Below are 18155 nucleotides of genomic sequence, written 5' to 3' on the forward strand. Positions count from 1 at the left end.
CTGGCTTGAATTTCGCTTTTAATAATTACATTTTAGAATAAAGTAGGTGGAATTGACCCTTCATCATTATTAATACAACAACAAAAAAGTTAAACTCTTCGTATATGTACTCTTGAATAGGGTGGTACTCAGGAAATACATATTATAATAGGGTCTCTGTTACGCCAACATACTGTAAAAATAAAATAATACAAAAAAACTACAGCGAGGATCCGGAAAAGGAAATGTTTTCCGCAGAGGTCACCGACAACTCGCGGTGGCCGCCGGGACGTCGGCGGACTGTGTGCCTGAGCTGAGGAAGGGTGCGTGTCCCCAGTGTCCGCTCCGGTCGCCCGGTTAGGAATGCGCATCACAAAGCCGGTGTGTGGTGAAATATTTGTTGAAACGCCAGCGGGGACTGTGGTCTGAGAAGAGGCATGGTTTTGCATCGCTTATTCCATTACAATCTTAACGTGCAAGTTTGATTCATTGAGCTAGCTGGCGTTAGCTCGCTTCGTTGATTCATATCAAGCTAGGTCGCTAGCTTTAGCCTGTAGCACACCTGCTAGCTGGCTAGCTAGCCAGTAAGCTAGTTTCAGAGTGCTGCTGCCAAGCCAGTCGAAGACAACCAGACTGACTGCTGAATCAAGGCGAGATTTCGGAAGGAGGAGGTGGTGGCAGGCGGGAAGCCGGGAGAACGCGACGGAGTGGAAGTGAGTCAGGAGCAGCTGATGAGTTCAGATCAGAGCGGAGAGCCGCCGCAGCTGCTGGAGGCTGATCCCGGACCAACGACTGGTGGGAAGGACGAGGCTCCGCTGGGGAGCGAGGGAGGGTCAGGCGGCATGGTGAGTGAGGCCTTCTCTAGCTAGTGAGCTAGCACGCTAGCTAAGCGACTGCTGCTCTTTGGGGACCTGTTAGCCCAGTACGCCCCCCTCTGTGCGACGAGCGACATTCATTAAGACACGGCTAAAATGAACGCAACCAAGACGCATTTTAAGATTCTCGTTCTCAGTTTAACTTTCTCACTATTTGCATGATCACTGTCTTAGTGTTTAATCGCAGGGTTATAATAATTGTCAAGCGAAAATAATCTCGGGCACAACACATACGGCAGCACTTTGCACGGCTAATTAACGTGACTAACTTGAAGCTGGTGCAGGCGGGTCATTTCACTCACTCATCGTTCTCCTGCTCTCCACTGCAGCCACTACTGATAGCTAGCTTAGCCACTGTGACGAGCAAGCTCATTAAGTAGTTTGCTGAGTAATCATAAGCCTATAAGTTAAAGTTAACGACACCGCTGTAGGATGGTGGTATTGGGAGCGGAGGGTACCGATTGAGTTGTTTTCGTCATGTATGTGATCGATGCCTCGATTATTGAACAACGGGTAAACGATCCTTCACTAATGTTAGCTAATCGTGCTTCTAGCTAACTGGGCTAGCGCGGTGACATGCGCTGCAAATACCTGGCCTGTGCTGCGCAGCTCAGTCAGCTGACATTGCTTTGGCTTGCCACGGCCTGTAACACACAAGCATGCATTGTAACCATGTGTCAAGTTGCACGCCTCATAAATGTTCGCGTTCTTGTAAATGACACGGAGGCCTAAACCGTGTGACACGTCCATTCTCGTCTAAACTGGAGAGAAGCGTCTTGATGTATAATGGAACCGGCAGCTGTACTTGTCAGGCAGAGTGCTTTTGCTGCGAGGGGAGGGGGGTCTGTTTGCAAGTGACAATGTTAAAAAGAAGAAGTTGGTAAATTTGACAGCCACTGGTGGTTCAAAGGCAGTGTACATGTGTCATCAACCCCTTTTTACAGGAGTAAAGCATAATTCACAGTTGGCTCACATCAATATCTGTGTGCCTCAATATGTACAGAATGCGATCTATTCTTGGCCACAGCTTTTTGCAGGCTCAGGGTTTCTGCTGCCAGTCCAGAGCCCTTTTGATATGGAGAGTCAGATCTAATCCTTAATGTGCATCAGAAATATAATTATATTTGTGAAAGTAACACAATGTACTCTCACCATTATGTTGATTAATCAACATTTATTACTACATATTCTTTGTGGTTACTCAAAGCTTTTGTAATCATCATGCAATCATGAGGTCAACGGGGTAATAGCCTCTTTTGTCTACAGGGCATCATGAGGCCCTCTGTGGCATATTTCATTGCACTTCTCTGGTTCCCAATTAGTTGCCACGGAGGCCCAATGGTATGCAGGTGTTCCCGCCATCCTAAGATTGCACCAGGTGATTTCCGTTAGTGGCACTGCCCCCCCCCCCCCCCCCCAATATAAGGTTAAAGTAATTAGTGAACTCAACTGCAGGTGTGGTGATGGTTGGCTGTGGCCTGCATGCTCTCAGTCCTCCAGTATGGAGACCAGTTTGATTCTCTGTTGAATCTGCACCTGGTTTTTGAGTGTTGATAATTTTTTGACACTGGATCTGCCTTTGCACATCAGTACAGATGTAATGTTTATCCAAACAACAAAAGGTACATTTTACTTTCAGTTTCTTGCGAACACGTTTTAGTCAATTGTTTTAATGTATTTTTCAGTTTTTTTTTAAAGTGTTTTGTTTGCCTGTTAAAACATAATGGTGGCATAAGGCAACTAGTATTTATTGTTCGTTACGTTTATATTTTCCAAGTCCATTTTCATGATGACATCATCGCACCAGATTTCCACCTAGATGGTCATAGATAAGGACATTGGATCTTACACGATTAGGTTTATTTAATGCATTGAAGATGCTCAATATCGGATATAAAAAGTAACTCAATGTGTTTGTATTGACAACCAAATAAGTTTTACTGGCTCGACTGGATAGTTAGAAATCATACTAGGTACTGTAGTGTGCTGAAAATGTGATGAGTTAGTTTGAACAACTAAGATTTGGTCTGGGTAAAAGTATCTTAGATCAGACTCATCGTAGTCTCAGTCACATTCAAATCTGTTCAAATGTAAACAAACTGTCAAATTGCAGCAGTCTTATATTCATAATTGCCAGCTTTGCATGCGCACTATTGTCTACATTGTGTTTTTGTGACTGTGTAATATGTCTTGCGCTTTATTCTGCTTTAATGTTTATGAATATGGAACTTGCCTGATCCTGCTATTCCTGCTTTGAAGGTCACCTCTAAGGGTGCCGGTTTGAACCCAAATGCCAAGGTGTGGCAGGAGATGCCTGTGGCCCCCAGCGAAGCTGTTACCAACAGCCCTCATTGGCCCCCCTCAGACATCAGTGAGGGTGAGCTACACGTCAATCAGCCTAATTAAATATCAGAGAACTGGGAGACGTATAGACGGGGGGAAGTAGCCCTGAACAATAGCGCTCTGTTTGTTGATAAAAAACTCTTTTACCTCGTTCGCAGGTTATTCTGAGCCCTCGTCTGCTGGGGGTAAGCAGTACACGGTGGGATTCACGGCCCTGGATGACAGCAGCTCCACAGCAACAGCTGAGATAGCAGTAAATGGAATGGACCCTCCAGAGTTGGGCTTTTCCCCAGCTGAGTCCACCACAGGGACCTCAGGTCAGTCACGTCACTTGCAGTCGTCTCCACACTCCAATGGTGACCGCAAGCAAGTGTTATTCTTTTTCATTACATTTATTCTCTTTTTAGTTTGGATGTGATGGGGTCTAAGTCATAAGGTCACTGAGTGCTAACCAGTGGGTATAGTCTTTGGGTAAGATGAATGAAAACCTCCAGACTGCTGGTTCTTAATTATCTTCATTGTCCCCAAAGGTACATTTGTCTTGCAGCCAGGTGAAACTTGGAACACAGAGGCTGTTTGGCCACACCTGACCCATGCAGTTATTTGTTTTTCATTCACCATGTTCACGTATAAATCATGTGTTTGACTCTGGGGATGTTTAACATACATTCAACCCTTCAGACTGGTTGTCACCGCTCACATGAGTAAAGGGATACTTCAACAATTTTTGTTCTGAGGAAAGGTCAAACTCTATAAACACTGGATCCTACACTACCCACAATGCAACAAAACATCTTTTATTAGACATTCCTTGTATGGGAAAGTGTCTTCAGTTCGAAGTTGCATATCTACAGCCATTAACACATCGTATACCTGTTTTCACAGGCTCAGCAGTACTCATTATTTAATAGTACTCACATGACTTGCATGTCACTACTTATTAAAGGTAATGAAGTAGCTCAACATGTCTTTTGAGATGGTTTGACGTCACCACCATTAATACATACACGTTTGAAGTGCTGACTTGGCGTCGACTCAGGACATGACAGCCCCAATGACAGCCTCAATTATAAAACAGTCGTATTGTATTACCGCTGACATTTTGTTTTTGGTTCTCAGTGGATTCCAAAACTGCAGAGCGATCTAAAATCTCCTCCGAGAATCTCCGAGAGTCTCTGAAGAAGGAGCTCGAGTTTTATTTCTCCAGGTAAGAGACGAGCACTGAAACCACCTTTTATCCTTTTCTATATTGTAGAATTTGAAAAGTGGACGTGTTATTTCCAAGTCAAGAGAAGGCTAATCTATATGGATCTGTTTTGTGTTTCAGAGAAAACCTCTCAAAGGATTTGTACCTGATGTCCCAGATGGACAGTGACCAGTTTGTCCCTATTTGGACTATAGCCAGCATGGAGGGCATCAAGGTCCTCACCACTGACATGGACCTCATCTTGGATGTGTTGAGATGTAAGCGGAGATTTTAGGATGATGTATGCTCAAACGATCTGCATATATATATGTGAAGTCTCTAGATTTATAAACCTTGATTTTCCCTCAGCCTCTCCTATGGTACAAGTGGACGAGAAAGGAGAGAAAGTGCGTCCTAATCACAAGCGGTGCATTATCATCCTGAGGGAGGTCCCTGAAACCACACCCGTTGAGGTAAACTTGTGCATACACAGCTCGTCTTTGGAAGTTATTTTTAAGTGAGGATGACGATGTTTTACCTGAAGTGTGAAACCATTCTTTGTTTGTAATTCACAGGAAGTAGAGGCACTGTTCAAAAACGACAACTGTCCAAAGGTGATAAGTGTCGAGTTCGCACACAACAACAACTGGTACATCACATTCCAATCAGACACTGATGCTCAACAGGTAACGCAGCTCAAATTGCTCTTTTCTCTTCGGTCTCTGGAGTATTCTGGTGAACTGTCTCATGATTCTCCCTCATGCTCCCCCAGGCATACAAGTATTTGAGAGAGGAAGTGAAAACATTTCAGGGAAAACCCATCATGGTGAGCTAAATTAAATCTCCCTGTCATTTCGGAAAGACCCTTTTTGTGAAGTTCTTTTTAGCTATTTCACTCATTGCTCTTTTCCTGGTTTTCCGTGCTGACAGGCCAGGATAAAGGCCATCAACACATTCTTTGCAAAGAATGGCTACCGTAGCGTGGACAACAGCCTGTACGCTCCGCAGTCCCAGAGCCAGTCCCAGTACAGCTCCCCGCTCTACATGCAGCACGTCTACCCCCAGCAGCAGTACCCAGTCTACGGCATCGTACCGCCCACCTGGACGCCTTCGCCCACACCGTATTTTGAAACTCCTCTGGTGAGACATGCCAACTACTCTGGAGTTCACCCGCCATGCACCTCGGTAGAAAACATTCAGTCCCCATGTTCACTTTGTTTTTGTGTGTCATCAGCATTAATCGCTTAAAATGTGATTCAAATAATAAACCTTGAAAGCCACAAGTTGTGCGCTGGCAGTAATTGTTTGCCACCTTTGTTGCAGTGTCAAATAAGAGTTTCCCCCTCTTGCAATTTGAATTGTCAGTAGACATGAACAAAGTATTTTGCGTAATAAAGAGTTAAAATATTCAGTTTTAAAAACTTACAGAAAATGCATTTTCAGCTCCTTGTGGCAGCAACTGAATAACTAACTGGACAAATTGTCTGTTTTTAAGTACTGTGTTTTTTCCCCCTTGTGCAGGCTCCGTTTCCCAACAGTAGCTTTGTGAATGGATTCGGCTCTGCCGGACACTACAAAACTGCCTCCAGTTCTCTAAATATGACCCGCCCGTTCAACAGAAACCGGTAGGGACTTCTTTGCCGAAACGCCATTTGTGATTTTCTTCTTTTAGTTTTGGCTTAAACCGAAGTCTGTTTTTACCATAAGCATAATCTATTTGCAATATTTTACCACTTGTCATTATGTGTTAAACCGTGAACGTCGGATCACCTGCAGTTACATTTTGTCTAAAGATGGCGTGTCCTCACCAGGGAACTGTTCATCACTCCCTGTCTTCTTACTGTCCCCACAGTGTCCCCCTCTATTCAAGAAAGAATGTAATAAATGCCTTCAGGTACCACTGTTATACTGTACAATAAGCTTCATCGCTGCTGTCATCTCTTACCATACCGCAACAGCCAAATGACTAAATCCATAACGGGGCCAATGCCTTCTGCCAGTCACATTTGTACGGCCGCGATCCTTTTCATCAGTGTGTAGATGTTGCCAGGTAACGGACGTCCTAGAATTTGTCGTGTCATTTCCTAAATGTAGGCTTGCCTACTGAAAGGCAGCGGCTATCTGATTCTGAAACTGGCTTTTTCCAGTTATGGCCGCCATGGCTCCAACATTTCCTCTTTGCATTACATGTAACAGTTTCCCTCCATCACAGCTACCTACCCGTGTTATTTTCTCATTGTTTTTTCTTAGTTTTACCGCTGCTTTCTCCGTCACTGATTGCATCACCACATGCGACGAGTTATGTGCTAAAACACAATGAGAGGAGTTGAGTCTAGGTCAGGCAGCTGTCGAGCTTTAACGGCGCACACTTTAAATCTCTCACAAAGATGTGACAAATTTGTTTATGTAGTGAAAAAGCAGCTTCGCCAAGAAACAACCTTCTCAAGTCGGACCCGATGATGAGATCAATATGCGCATAGAGGGCAACCAGAGAGTGGAGTGACCGGCTTTGGTTCACTCTTTCTCCGCTTCATCTGTTCTCTTTCTGTTCTCTTGTCTCTTCGCCCTTCCCCTCCAAAGTCGGGAGCTTCACTCCTGTCCCGATGAGCGTTCAGATTATGAGATCTGAGGGTCAAAGACTCATGAGAAGTACAATCCATGTGACTCACGCTGCGAGGTCTTCTTCAAGCCGTATCCGTCTGAGAGCATTAGTGCTGCATTAAGATATTAGCAGCCCGTCTAGGTGGGTTAGGGTTACACAGGCGTTGCCAGCTCTTCGCAATTGGGTTATGATTTGTTGCAGATTTCCACACGTTCAGTATGTTGCCATCAAAGTCTCCACAGCTTCAATCCCCCCCCCCCCCTCCCCCGCATGTCTACACAACCACCCCGAAGACACAGCATGCTGTCTTATTCCTCCAGCACACTGAACACCAGTGTTTCCATTGAACTGGTTTAACATTAAATTAGATCTGCTGAGCTGCTGAACATTTTTCATTAAGGCGTTAAGATATTAATAACCGTGACATTGTACTTTAAGGACAATGTCACGATGTCCTGTTAGGTTTTCAACACTCTGGTTGCAAACTGGAAAGGAAACACTGGTCACCAGTATGCCTTACGAGTGTTTTTAGCTTGATGTTGACCGTGATCTCAATCACCTTTTCCCCTCTGCGACAGAAACCACGTGAAGCCCCAGGTGAGGACGGGTGAGGTGACCTCAGCGACTATAACTCCCGTCCCCTTGGAGAGTTTGACTGGACTGCGCAGTCCGCAGCCCCCACCTCCTGTCGCCACCACCCCAGTCCAAACAGCCTCCGACCTGAGCTCAGCATTTTCACATCTCTCCTCCTCTACGGATCCCAGTGACGACAGCGGCATGGCTGGACGTGGAAGGTAAAGCTGTTTTAGCTGACTGTAATGGGTGCTGTTGATTGGCTATGACTTGATCAGTGACACTTAGCGGTTGAGTCGCTGTTGAAAGATCACTTGTTTGCATTTCAGACGGAGCACAACCTACAGAGGAACACGGAGGAGGCGAGAAGACGACCGGATTGCTGTAAATACCAATTTTCATGTTGTCTTTAAACTCTTGTGTTGTATTTAAGGAATGAACCAGCTCGTGATCTTTCCGTTTCGTTGGCTCCATTTCAATTTCCTTTCTCAGAGGCCTGTTCCGTTGGCAGAGGTCAAGGTTTCTCCGCCCAAGTTTGACTTGGCTGCTACCAATTTCCCACCTCTTCCTGGCTGCGTGGTCAGTACACAGGGAGAGCCAGTGCTGGAAAACCGAATGTCAGATGTTGTACGCGGTTTGTACAGGGACAAGGTAAGATGAGTTTCTAACAGTTTCTAAATCTCTTTGATAAACTGCACTGAGAGCATTGAGGGGGAACTTTGTAGGTGTGATGTTCATGCCTCCTTTCTTTTTTTTATAGACTGAACAAGCCAATAAAGAAGCCACTGTGAGTCCAGCTTCAGGACAACCACCAGTCGCAGAGGAGGCTGTGGCTGTATCGAGCCCAGCCCTGACGGCAGCGAAACCTGCTACACTACCAGTTGGACCTTCAGCTCCTGGGTACGACTGTCTCGACAATTACAATTTAATCAGGATGTTTGGTGCTTGAACTCTAACACCTGTATTAAAACTTAAAACGGTAACTTGAATGTCTGAAACTCTTGTTCTGACAGTATCACTCGTCAGGAGAGGAGAGTTGAACGGGCAGAGCCTCCAGCTCCAAAAGCGGCTCCGCGCACACCTGTTCAGACTACCGTGAACCCGCCGCCCACCACCACACAACCTGTGCCTAGCTCCAGGCCTCAGCCCTCTGCTGCTGCTGCTGCCGCTGTCGCCTCCACGCCAGCGACTCCCAGCCCGCCGGCCCCTGCTACAGCCACTACTCCCACCCCCGCACAGGTGAGAATCTGGTTCTTTGTAATGACGGCCTGCACTTGAGCATAGTTGTCTTCCTGATGATGAGATCTTTTTGCGCATAGAGGGAAGTGAGGTAGTGGACTGACTGGCTTTGGTTCTTTCCCTCCTCTCTACCTGTTGCTCTTCTTCAGTGTCTCTGTCTTTTCTCTCTCTCTGACCTTTCCCACCAAACGTCCAGGACGTCTACTCCTACCCCAATGAGCGTTGAGATTATGAGATCTGAGGGTTTGACGAGGAAAATCATAAAATCAATGTATAAATGCGAATCTGTGTTACATCCTTTTTAAAATTCTTTTCATATTGTGCCTTCTCCCTGCCTTGGTTCAGGAGCCACGTAAGCTCAGCTATGCCGAGGTGTGCCAACGGCCACCCAAGGACCCTCCGCCTGCGGCCCCGGCTTCCACGGGCACCGCGTCAGGCCAGCCGTTACGTGAGTTGCGTGTGAACAAGGCTGAGGAGCCGGGCTCCAGCGCTGGTTCTGGAGACAAGCAAGAGAAAGGCCACGACAGGGAGGGGGGATGGGAGTGCAAGGAGAGCCGACCGGCACGTGAGCGTGACTCTCAAGGCTACTACCGCAGCAACGGCCCCAGAGGCGCCGGGGGCCTCAAGTTCCGGGACCAGAGGCGCCCGCCTCCGGCCCGACGCAGCTCCCCGCAGGGAGGCTACAGGCACACTGGCAAAGAGCAGAACATCCCACCAGTATCGCCAAAGTAAAAACTTGATATGAATGGAAAAAAAGATTATGAATATATACATGGATATATATAATTATATAAAAAATGAATAACATAAAAGCAACAACATTATGGTAGCCGCCTTCCCCCCCCCCCCCCCCCCTGGGACTTGTCCAAAGAAAAGCTTTTAAAAATGACAATGAGACCGGGACGTCCTGGACCAATGGGCAAATTGACACGTGAAGAACTTTGATGAGTGATTTGAAAAGGAAACAAAAATCTTGCTTTGGCCTCCAGCATTATGCTTAAAAGAATTTAAGTGCGGTTTATCTGGAGGCAGTCTCAGTTTAGCTCTGCTAGGGAGAGGTGGGATGCCGGGCCGCGTAATCGGCCCGCTACCTTTTTTCTTTTTTTCATTTCAAAGAATAGATGTCTGCAAGAACAATATGCACTAAGAAGAAAATAACATGCATATATGTCATGTACATATACAAAGATATCACTAACACGCAATGAGACATCAGTTTTTTTTCTTTCTTGTGTGCTTAGGTTTGCAAGTATGACTGAAGGGTTGACTGATGTCTGTGTATGCATTGATTGTTTAGCAACTTGATTGAAGTGCTACAGTGTGCTGTTGCATTGATGTAATGAAATGGATGATTTTTGATTTTTACAGTAGAGACTCTGAACCATTGTCCTGAAACCGGACGGTGTGGTCCTCTGATGTATATTAATGAAATGTGTTCTCTGGTGGTATTTTGATCCTGGTTCTTAATTGGCTTAAGATTCATCAATCGAATATCAGAAACTGTTGATGTACGCCGCAGTCAGACGCGTGGTTTAGTTTGAACCTGAAATCCACTTCGGGTCGCCCACTGGCCCCGTTGGCCACGGTCAACCTGCTAGCCTGGTCCAAAGTTTTTCACGTTAAGTTTTATCTCCATTTATCTGAACCGTGTCGGGTCTAACCACTCTGATGGCTTCAGAACACTGTCATGTTTATCAGTCAGGTTCTCTGTTTACATGTTTGATTTGGTTGTAGAGTGACGTTTTCCAAGAGGGAGAGAAAAAAGAAAAGAGAGGGTTAATAATAACATTTGACTGTTCAGTGCACCTGGTAGCTTAGGTGAGGTTTGGCTTTTCTACATCATCACAGGATATCCAGGTTAAGCTTGTATCTGTGAATCGTTCTTAACAATGGCTTAGTGTCAAACATAGACTGAGTGCGGTTAGCTGAGGATGATAGCGACGTGATATTTGGCAGCCAAGTCATTGGTATAAAGAAAATTGGAACATTTTCCCGTGCTATGTGCCAGCTGCCTACGAACATAGTGTGCTAGAATAAAGTTTTGATTTTTATTCACAAGGTCTGCTAAATGATGTAGTCTTGGGGAAACCTTTGGCCCAGTGAAACTGGATTTTGAAGAAGCTGTAGAGGTGTAGTTGCCTATGCTATGTTGTGATAACCCTTCACTAGGAAATGTGTGTGTGGGAGAATGTAATTGTTCTAGTGCTAAATTGACGGAGGGAGGCTTTTGACAGCAGGTATCCACCAGATTGTTTTGTGCTTTGAGGTTGAGTTTTCTGCTTTGTTTTTTTTCTTTCCTTTTTTTTTTATTTTTGAAAGAACAGATTGACTTAGAATTTGAAGTTTGACTCACTGTAAGTATTGCTTTTTAATTTTTATTTATTTAAATTCTGATGCACAACGCTTTTCTCCCAATCTTGGTAGGCTGGTTTCCCCAAAGTTGTGTGAAATCGCATTGGCAAAATAAAATCATGCACATGACATTTATAAACCGTCTGTCAGCTGAGCGAGAATACTTGATGCATTGACTTTGGGTTTAGTGATGCAGGAAGACGAGTAACCAATCACTGGGGCTGTTTCTTTTTCATTAATGAGTACGAGCAGCTAGTGATTTAGTATAATTAAATAAATGCACTAACTTGTTTTTAAAGAGAATCTTACTCATGATTAAAGTGAAATAATTTTGGAATATGGTTGATGTTAACAGGCTTGCAAATACCTTCAGAACCCCCCCCCCCCCCCCCCCCCCTCCCCTTCCCTCCATTTGTTTGGGTTATTTTCTATTAATTTGGGTTGGGGTGGCAAAAGAAAATATAGTAATGGATCAACCAAGTGTTTGAGACACAATCCTAGAACTGTATGAAAAGTCACCAAAAATAAATTATTTTGATTTGGCTTTCCAGTGTCTCACTTCTTTCTGCTGTCTTGTGTTTCGTACGTGCACATCAACGGTTGAGTTTCATACCAATTAATGAGCAGTGGAGTCTGTTACAAGTATTTGAAGACATTTGTTCTACAGATCCAGGCCTTCTGGATTCAAAGATGTCTTCAGTGCACTACTACTCCCCCTTTAAAGTGTTGCTATCTGTTATGTGTTGCAAGATAACGCCAGTGAGTCCTGCAGATGAGTGAGGTAAATAATGGATTAAATAAAGCAAAATGTAGCTTTGCATCTAAAATTAGAAAGAACCAGTTGGGCCTCAGTTTTATACCTGACCCCAACACATCAATAATTTGGTCTATAAGATGTAAGGCAATACTGAAAGTCCACAGTGGTGATATCAAACTGCTTGTTCTGTCCAACCAACTGTCCCAGTCCATAAGATATCGAGTTTATTCTCACATGAGACGATTAATAGCAGCAGAGGCTGGGAGTAGAAAATGTTTTGTTTTGCTTAAACAGTTTATCAAAAGTGCTAACAATCAAGACTCTCAAATTGATTAATCAACTAATAGTTTAGCTCCACTTTGATCAGCTTTAATTCTTCAAACCCTCTGACTCATACCTACCGTGTCAAATGCAGAGGCACAATGAAGGTCTGGATCTTGAATGGATTAATCAATTGACAGAAAATTGATTAATCATTCAGTTATCAAAATTATTTTGTAAAAAAACGTTCAACTGCCAAAAAAAGCTAATTAAAAGTGAGGATTTTCTGCTTTTCTCTGCTGTAATGTGTACATTTACTATCTCTGAATTTAATTTCTGACACTTTGTGTCCATATAGTCTTAACCGAAATTCAAAACTAGACTTTAGGTAAAAATATGAATGTTTGTGGCTTGTTGCTGTGGTTGTTCACCAGAGACTGCCTGGACCTTAACATGGTCATGAACTGGAGACATTCATGGCATGTCTGTGGACGTCTGCTGCGGTGCAGCCACACAAACCTATTTAGGGAAAGGCAGTGCTCTTGGTAGACGTGTCTTTCTGTCGGACATCGTAAAAGCTGGTATTCAAAGAAAATGTCAAGTTCAGAATCAGCTTTATTGGCCATGTATGCGTACGCATGTAGGTATAAACATTCAACAGCTATATACAATATAAGTATAAATATATCCCAAAAAAAGTGTATATATATATATATATAATAAAGTTATGTGAAGTTATCGCAGAGTAAACCCACTATCGGCTCAGTCCGGTGTTAATATAATGTGTGTAACTGTTCCGATGCGAGGGTCCTGGGACAGAGGACGTCGGATGTAGATTGTAAACTTGTGATTTGTGATTTTGGTCTATACAAAATGACTAGAATATGATTTAATTTAATACAAAGGACACGCTCGAGGCAGAGGGCGTGGCCGCGAGTGCTGACGCTTTGTGTTTAGGTCGAACAGCTCAGCAAACAGTCTGTACGGTAATCTGAGACCTTCACACTGAGGACCAGGAACGGTACGTTGAGTAAACCTCATCGGTCATTCGTCGACGGTTGATACGATGATTATTTAAAAGCTCGTTCACAAGCATTTGCAGTGAATGTCACGCGATTTTTTTTCTCCCCAAGTGTCGATCCGATCGTTTTTCGCATCTCGACGCTAAAACGTTAGCTCGTTAGCTCGCTAGCTAAGCTAACTCGATGCTAGCTGCCGGGTGAAAATGTAGCTCTTTTTGTAGTTTTTTTTTAGTTTACTATAAACCAGCCCGTTAGCGTCAAGCAGCTCTGGTGATTTACAAAATACAAGTACTCTGTTATTTTTTTAGATGCACTACTTGGTGTAAAACGTGCATAACTGTTGTTTTTTGTTACATTTAGTTGTGGAGTGCTTGTGAAGTGAGCTAACGTTAGCTGACAGTGACAGTCATATGTTTACGTGTAATGCTAGGTACTTACGGGAAGCCCAAAGGGCCATTAAACGCCTCTAATTTCACCCAAAGAACGGTCAAAATGTGCCAATTTATCAAACGTTTGTGTTGATTTTGTTTTTAAAAGTAATCATTCGTGACTGTCATGCATGACATTTTGATCAATGTCAACAAGCAAGTAACTCGAAATCACGATCAGTAGCATTGACTTTATGACTTTTTAAAAAGGTTGTATTAATAACAAACTAATGTCATTTAGTGTCACTGTCATTTTACATTACATTAACTAGCTTCAGTATGTACATATTTTTTTAAACAACAAAACACTTATCACCACAGATATCTCTATAAGGGAAAGTCAAAAGAAATAAATAGATAAAAGTGAATTTTATTTTTAAATTGTTAGTTTGCTCTGTTATGGCCCAGGGATCTCCATTGTGTCTTACAACTTGTTTAAAAATGTGTTTCAGTGTGCCCGAGTGTCACCCCGGCCTGGGTGCCATGGTCCTCCGTTACACATGAGCTCTACTATGTGGTACATCATGCAAAGCATTCAAAGTAAATACTCCTTGTCTGAGCGGCTCATCCGCACCATCGCAGCCATTCGCTCATTCCCACACGATAACGTGGAGGATCTCATTCGTAAGGTAGGCCTCCTCTTCTCGTTCAACTTTAAATACATAGTATCTTGTAGCGTCATCAGTTATATTGACATTGTTTACCTCCCGTGTGCCCTAAGGGAGCTGATGTGAACCGAATGCATGGCACACTGAAGCCCCTGCACTGTGCCTGTATGGTCGCTGATGCTGACTGTGTAGAGCTGCTGTTGGAGAAGGGCGCAGAGGTATGACATGGATGACTCCTACACACTCAACCATTCCCCACAGCACACTACTGATTTTTGGATTTAATTCTTCCTTCCAGACAGCTACTGTATGAGTAATGAGTAATCCATCACATTGAATACAGATGCAGGTCTGAGCAGGAGCACATTTTATAACTCTTCCCCGTTGGTGTGTTCAAGAACGCTTCGACATTTGAAATTGAATAGCGAGTTGCTAAAAACGCATTAATGCACAAATAAAAAAACAGAAGACAAACAGTAAACAAACATGGAACTGACGTAATGAGATAATTACAATTTAATTGTCATGAACAATAAAAGGTTGCTCATTGCATTTCTGTCCGTGTTTCCTGGCTGCCTCTTCTCTCCTGGCTCTGTTTGTGTTGGTGTTTTAAGCAGCGCTACAACACTTTGGAATTGTTTTTGCCCGTCTGTGTGTTATTTTGGTGCCCAACTACCACACCCTCTGATCTATATTCCACTTCAGCTGCCCTTTGCACTGTGTGCCGCGGCACATACTTGGACCAAAATGTCAAGTGCACAGTTCATGCGCCTGGGACATAACACTTTGTGCTGCTCACAGTGCTTGCACCATTTGAAATATGGCCCAACGTTTTGTTAACTCCTTATCAGAACATTTCTCTTGTCATGACGTTTCCTCATCAGGTGAATGCTTTGGATGGCTATAACCGAACAGCACTGCACTATGCAGCAGAGAAGGACGAGGGCTGCGTGGAGCTGCTGTTGGAGTACGGGGCCCTGCCAAACGCCCTGGACGGCAACAAGGACACTCCACTTCACTGGGCCGCCTTCAAAGATAACCCAGAGTGTGTGAGGGCCCTGCTGGAGAGCGGGGCCTGTCCCAATGCCAGGGACTACAACAATGACACGCCTTTGAGCTGGGCAGCAATGAAGGGCAACCTGGAGAGCGTCAAAGTGCTATTAGACTACGGAGCCCAGGTCCACGTGACCAACCTGAAGGGCCAGACCCCTATCTCCCGACTGGTGGCCCTGTTGGCCCGGGGCCTGGGCACTGAGCAGGAGGAGGAGTGCTTGGACCTGCTGTGCCGGGCAGCGGGGCGGTTTGAGATCCGACGGGCCGATGGCACCCTTCCCAGGGAGCTGAGTAAGGATCCCCAGCTGCTGGCGAGGCTGACCAACATGGTGGCTCAGGCTCCCACGCTTCGCTCTCTGGCACGCTGTGCTGTTCGTCAGAGTCTCGGAGTCCAGTTCCTCCCCACTGCTGTAAAAGAACTTCCTTTACCAGAGACGATCAAAGACTATTTACTGCTGAGAGACTGAGGTGATGTAACCATCAGGGAGCTCTCAGGCCTCACTGGCTGATAATTGGACAGCTCATCACGCAGCATTTATTTGGCAAAGAAGTGTCTCCATTGAATTATAGGATAGTGTCTGACAGTGGCCCTCATTTATCAAACCCTGCAAATGTATGCCCCATGAGAGATGTACAGACCTCTCCAAGTCTTTTTTTATTTTTTATTATCTAGTCCTTGAACATCTAAATAAGCAGTCTGAAGTCTGATCAGTTTCCAGCTGTTCACAAAGAGTCTTTGACATTTTAAGTAGGCTTATTATATTGTTTTTTTTGTATGCAAAATGTACAATAAGTATAAAGTAAGCTACATTTTAATGCTTAAAAGTAATGTCATGGTTTGTCACAGAGCATGAGGAAACTCTTAAATGTTGGGGTTGGTGGTAAAATTAGTCTATCCTCATTGTAAGATTAGATTTAAATGTGTAATAGATTTATGAATAGCGGCTAATGTCTAATGATGCAGGCTGTCCGGTGCTTCTGTCAGAGGATGCAGTTCCTGAAGTAGAGCTCGGGAACGGATTTTATGTCACGTATATGGTAGTTGGAGTGGCCATCGTTCTCTCAATGACGTCCCAGTGAACTCGCAATGCAATACTCTTTGCAGTACCAAGGAAAAACAAAAAGTAAAACAAAAAAAAACACTTTAATCAGGACAGAAAAGGTTGTGCCAGAAGGGAACAGTTGTATTTGTCATGTAGACGCAACAAAATGTTGCAGAATATTATCATTGGTTTCACAAAATGTGCCGGGCACACTAATCTTGCCTTCGTCTAGCCCTCTGAACATGCCTGCTTACACATGTGATTTACCATTTATTTGGGCTTTATTTTAATGAAGGATGCCGTTGCCAAGAAGAAATAAAATGTTTTTTTTTTTTTTACAGTGGATCTTTTCAGTCTTAACTTTCTAAGGTTTTGGTTTTCACAGGAGCTCGCTGGTCTAACATTTTGCTGCATATGTTTGAAAAGTACTTTTTTAGTTTAAATTCAATGTTTAAATGTAGAAACATGAAATGGAATGATTACTAAGTTTTTGTCCTTTAAAGATTCACTAAATGAGCTTGGAAGATGTGTTTACGTTTGTTATGCCATCTGTCTGAAATCTAACCATTTCTGTGCTTGGTTTTGTTTTCTTCTTCTTCTGCCGCTGTAAGAGTTAACCCCTAAAGTAACGTCTCGTGTACTCCTGCAAAGGTGCTTTTTTTCTTTGTCAATGAAAGTAAATGCCTTTATATTCTATTTTCTTCTCTCCGTTGTTCTTCACAGAATGTTTAAACTCATGGAGTTGTTTAAACAGACAGCTGTAACACATTTACCAAATCATGATTAAACACGGCTCCGAAAGCTCAGCTGCAGTGTGCTATGAAACCCTACTGGAACACTGCCGTGTCATTTTCATATTTGTTTTTGTCTCTAATCAGATTGAGGTTTAATTTGCATAGTCCTTTTTCACAGCAGACATTTTGACTGCAGCAGGACATAGCGGGAAAAGCCCAGGTGTTACTGAAAACATGAAAAATGGCTCCATTATATTCAAGTGTCCCAATAAGTAACCGTCATTGTGACAGTGAACCAGTACATGCACAAACGGCAGGACGCTGAATCCAAACCTAAATGGAATTCAGCCATCGTGAATTTAGCTATTTACCTCTGTGGTTCTCCGGCACCTTTTAATAAACTGAAGTTAAGTCTCTCTCTTCAATACCAAACCAATGATCAACGCTGCAAACATATTTAAAATGCACAAGTAATATACAACATTAGCCGCTAGGTCAAAAACACGTACAACAGCATAAATATTAATAGAGTGAAGAAAAGGCTAGGTTATGTGTCAAATTGCGATTTAGTGATTAGGATTGAATGCAGCTGTAATCACTTCGTAGGAGCTGTTTCTACGATATTTTAACTCAAGAGTTTATGTATCAACAAGGGTCAATGAATGACTGCTTAACAGGACTCTACAGTCATCTTGACACTGTTACAAATGTATTTGCTTTGTAAAAACTGTGGTGATTTTGCAATCACGAGAAGCAGCTTTACATTAATACAGAAGTTAACCTCAGCATATCCAGTTCTCAAATCATCCACTGGGGGTCTCTCTAGCCTTGTCTCTGAATTCACATCTATTGTCTTCTAAAACCGTCTCTGAATGAGTTTAGTGTGATTTGCAAATTAGATCAAAATTGTGATGTTATGTAACACTCGCTGTGGATTACATCAGATGCCTCGTCTTTAATTCATTATGCATTTCTTCAAGAGCTGATTTGGAACAATCTCAAGTTCAACCATTAATAATATCTTGTTAATATTTTGGCCTATTGTTTTAGGCTTGTACACCATGCTGCCTTTTACTGCCACAGTCAGGACGTCCACTTCC

At 43.6% G+C, this 18155-nt stretch overlaps 2 protein-coding genes across 5 annotated transcripts; both read left to right on the plus strand.

The window, feature by feature from the left end:
* Nucleotides 1-265: 265 nt before the first annotated feature.
* larp4aa (La ribonucleoprotein 4Aa) lies at nucleotides 266-11692 on the plus strand. Of its 4 annotated transcripts, none has more exons than XM_076095256.1 (17): nucleotides 266-824; nucleotides 3114-3231; nucleotides 3356-3514; nucleotides 4317-4404; nucleotides 4525-4661; nucleotides 4753-4856; nucleotides 4959-5069; nucleotides 5156-5209; nucleotides 5314-5568; nucleotides 5905-6008; nucleotides 6236-6277; nucleotides 7564-7779; nucleotides 7888-7942; nucleotides 8051-8209; nucleotides 8319-8458; nucleotides 8572-8797; nucleotides 9143-11692. In XM_076095256.1, the coding sequence occupies exons 1-17, from the start codon at nucleotides 711-713 to the stop codon at nucleotides 9527-9529; spliced, it is 2469 nt and encodes an 822-aa protein (XP_075951371.1). In that variant the 5' UTR covers nucleotides 266-710; the 3' UTR covers nucleotides 9530-11692. The 4 variants fall into 4 exon arrangements, with proteins under 4 accessions (XP_075951371.1, XP_075951373.1, XP_075951372.1 ...); XM_076095258.1 differs by having other exon boundaries at nucleotides 267-824; nucleotides 5314-5523; XM_076095257.1 differs by lacking the exon at nucleotides 6236-6277 and having other exon boundaries at nucleotides 267-824.
* Nucleotides 11693-13027: 1335 nt separating this feature from the next.
* Nucleotides 13028-17017, plus strand: asb8 (ankyrin repeat and SOCS box containing 8). The gene is made up of 4 exons (XM_076095260.1): nucleotides 13028-13188; nucleotides 14070-14246; nucleotides 14339-14443; nucleotides 15110-17017. The coding sequence occupies exons 2-4, from the start codon at nucleotides 14118-14120 to the stop codon at nucleotides 15743-15745; spliced, it is 870 nt and encodes a 289-aa protein (XP_075951375.1). The 5' UTR covers nucleotides 13028-13188; nucleotides 14070-14117; the 3' UTR covers nucleotides 15746-17017.
* The last annotated feature ends 1138 nt before the right edge of the window (nucleotides 17018-18155 follow it).

This window comes from Anarhichas minor, unplaced genomic scaffold, assembly GCF_050575085.1.
Source record: "Anarhichas minor isolate MPS153535 unplaced genomic scaffold, ASM5057508v1 ptg000003l, whole genome shotgun sequence".
Classification (NCBI taxonomy): domain Eukaryota; kingdom Metazoa; phylum Chordata; class Actinopteri; order Perciformes; family Anarhichadidae; genus Anarhichas; species Anarhichas minor.

Bases quoted from the DNA above. Each gene is read 5' to 3' on its own strand.
- larp4aa (XM_076095256.1), top strand. From the start codon at position 711: ATGAGTTCAGATCAGAGCGGAGAGCCGCCGCAGCTGCTGGAGGCTGAT. The intron at 4,857-4,958 runs GTAAACTTGTGC...TGTAATTCACAG, and splicing joins CTGAAACCACACCCGTTGAG to GAAGTAGAGGCACTGTTCAA. The intron at 8,459-8,571 runs GTACGACTGTCT...TTGTTCTGACAG, and splicing joins GTTGGACCTTCAGCTCCTGG to TATCACTCGTCAGGAGAGGA.
- asb8 (XM_076095260.1), top strand. From the start codon at position 14,118: ATGAGCTCTACTATGTGGTACATCATGCAAAGCATTCAAAGTAAATAC. The intron at 14,247-14,338 runs GTAGGCCTCCTC...GTGTGCCCTAAG, and splicing joins TGGAGGATCTCATTCGTAAG to GGAGCTGATGTGAACCGAAT. The intron at 14,444-15,109 runs GTATGACATGGA...TTTCCTCATCAG, and splicing joins TGTTGGAGAAGGGCGCAGAG to GTGAATGCTTTGGATGGCTA.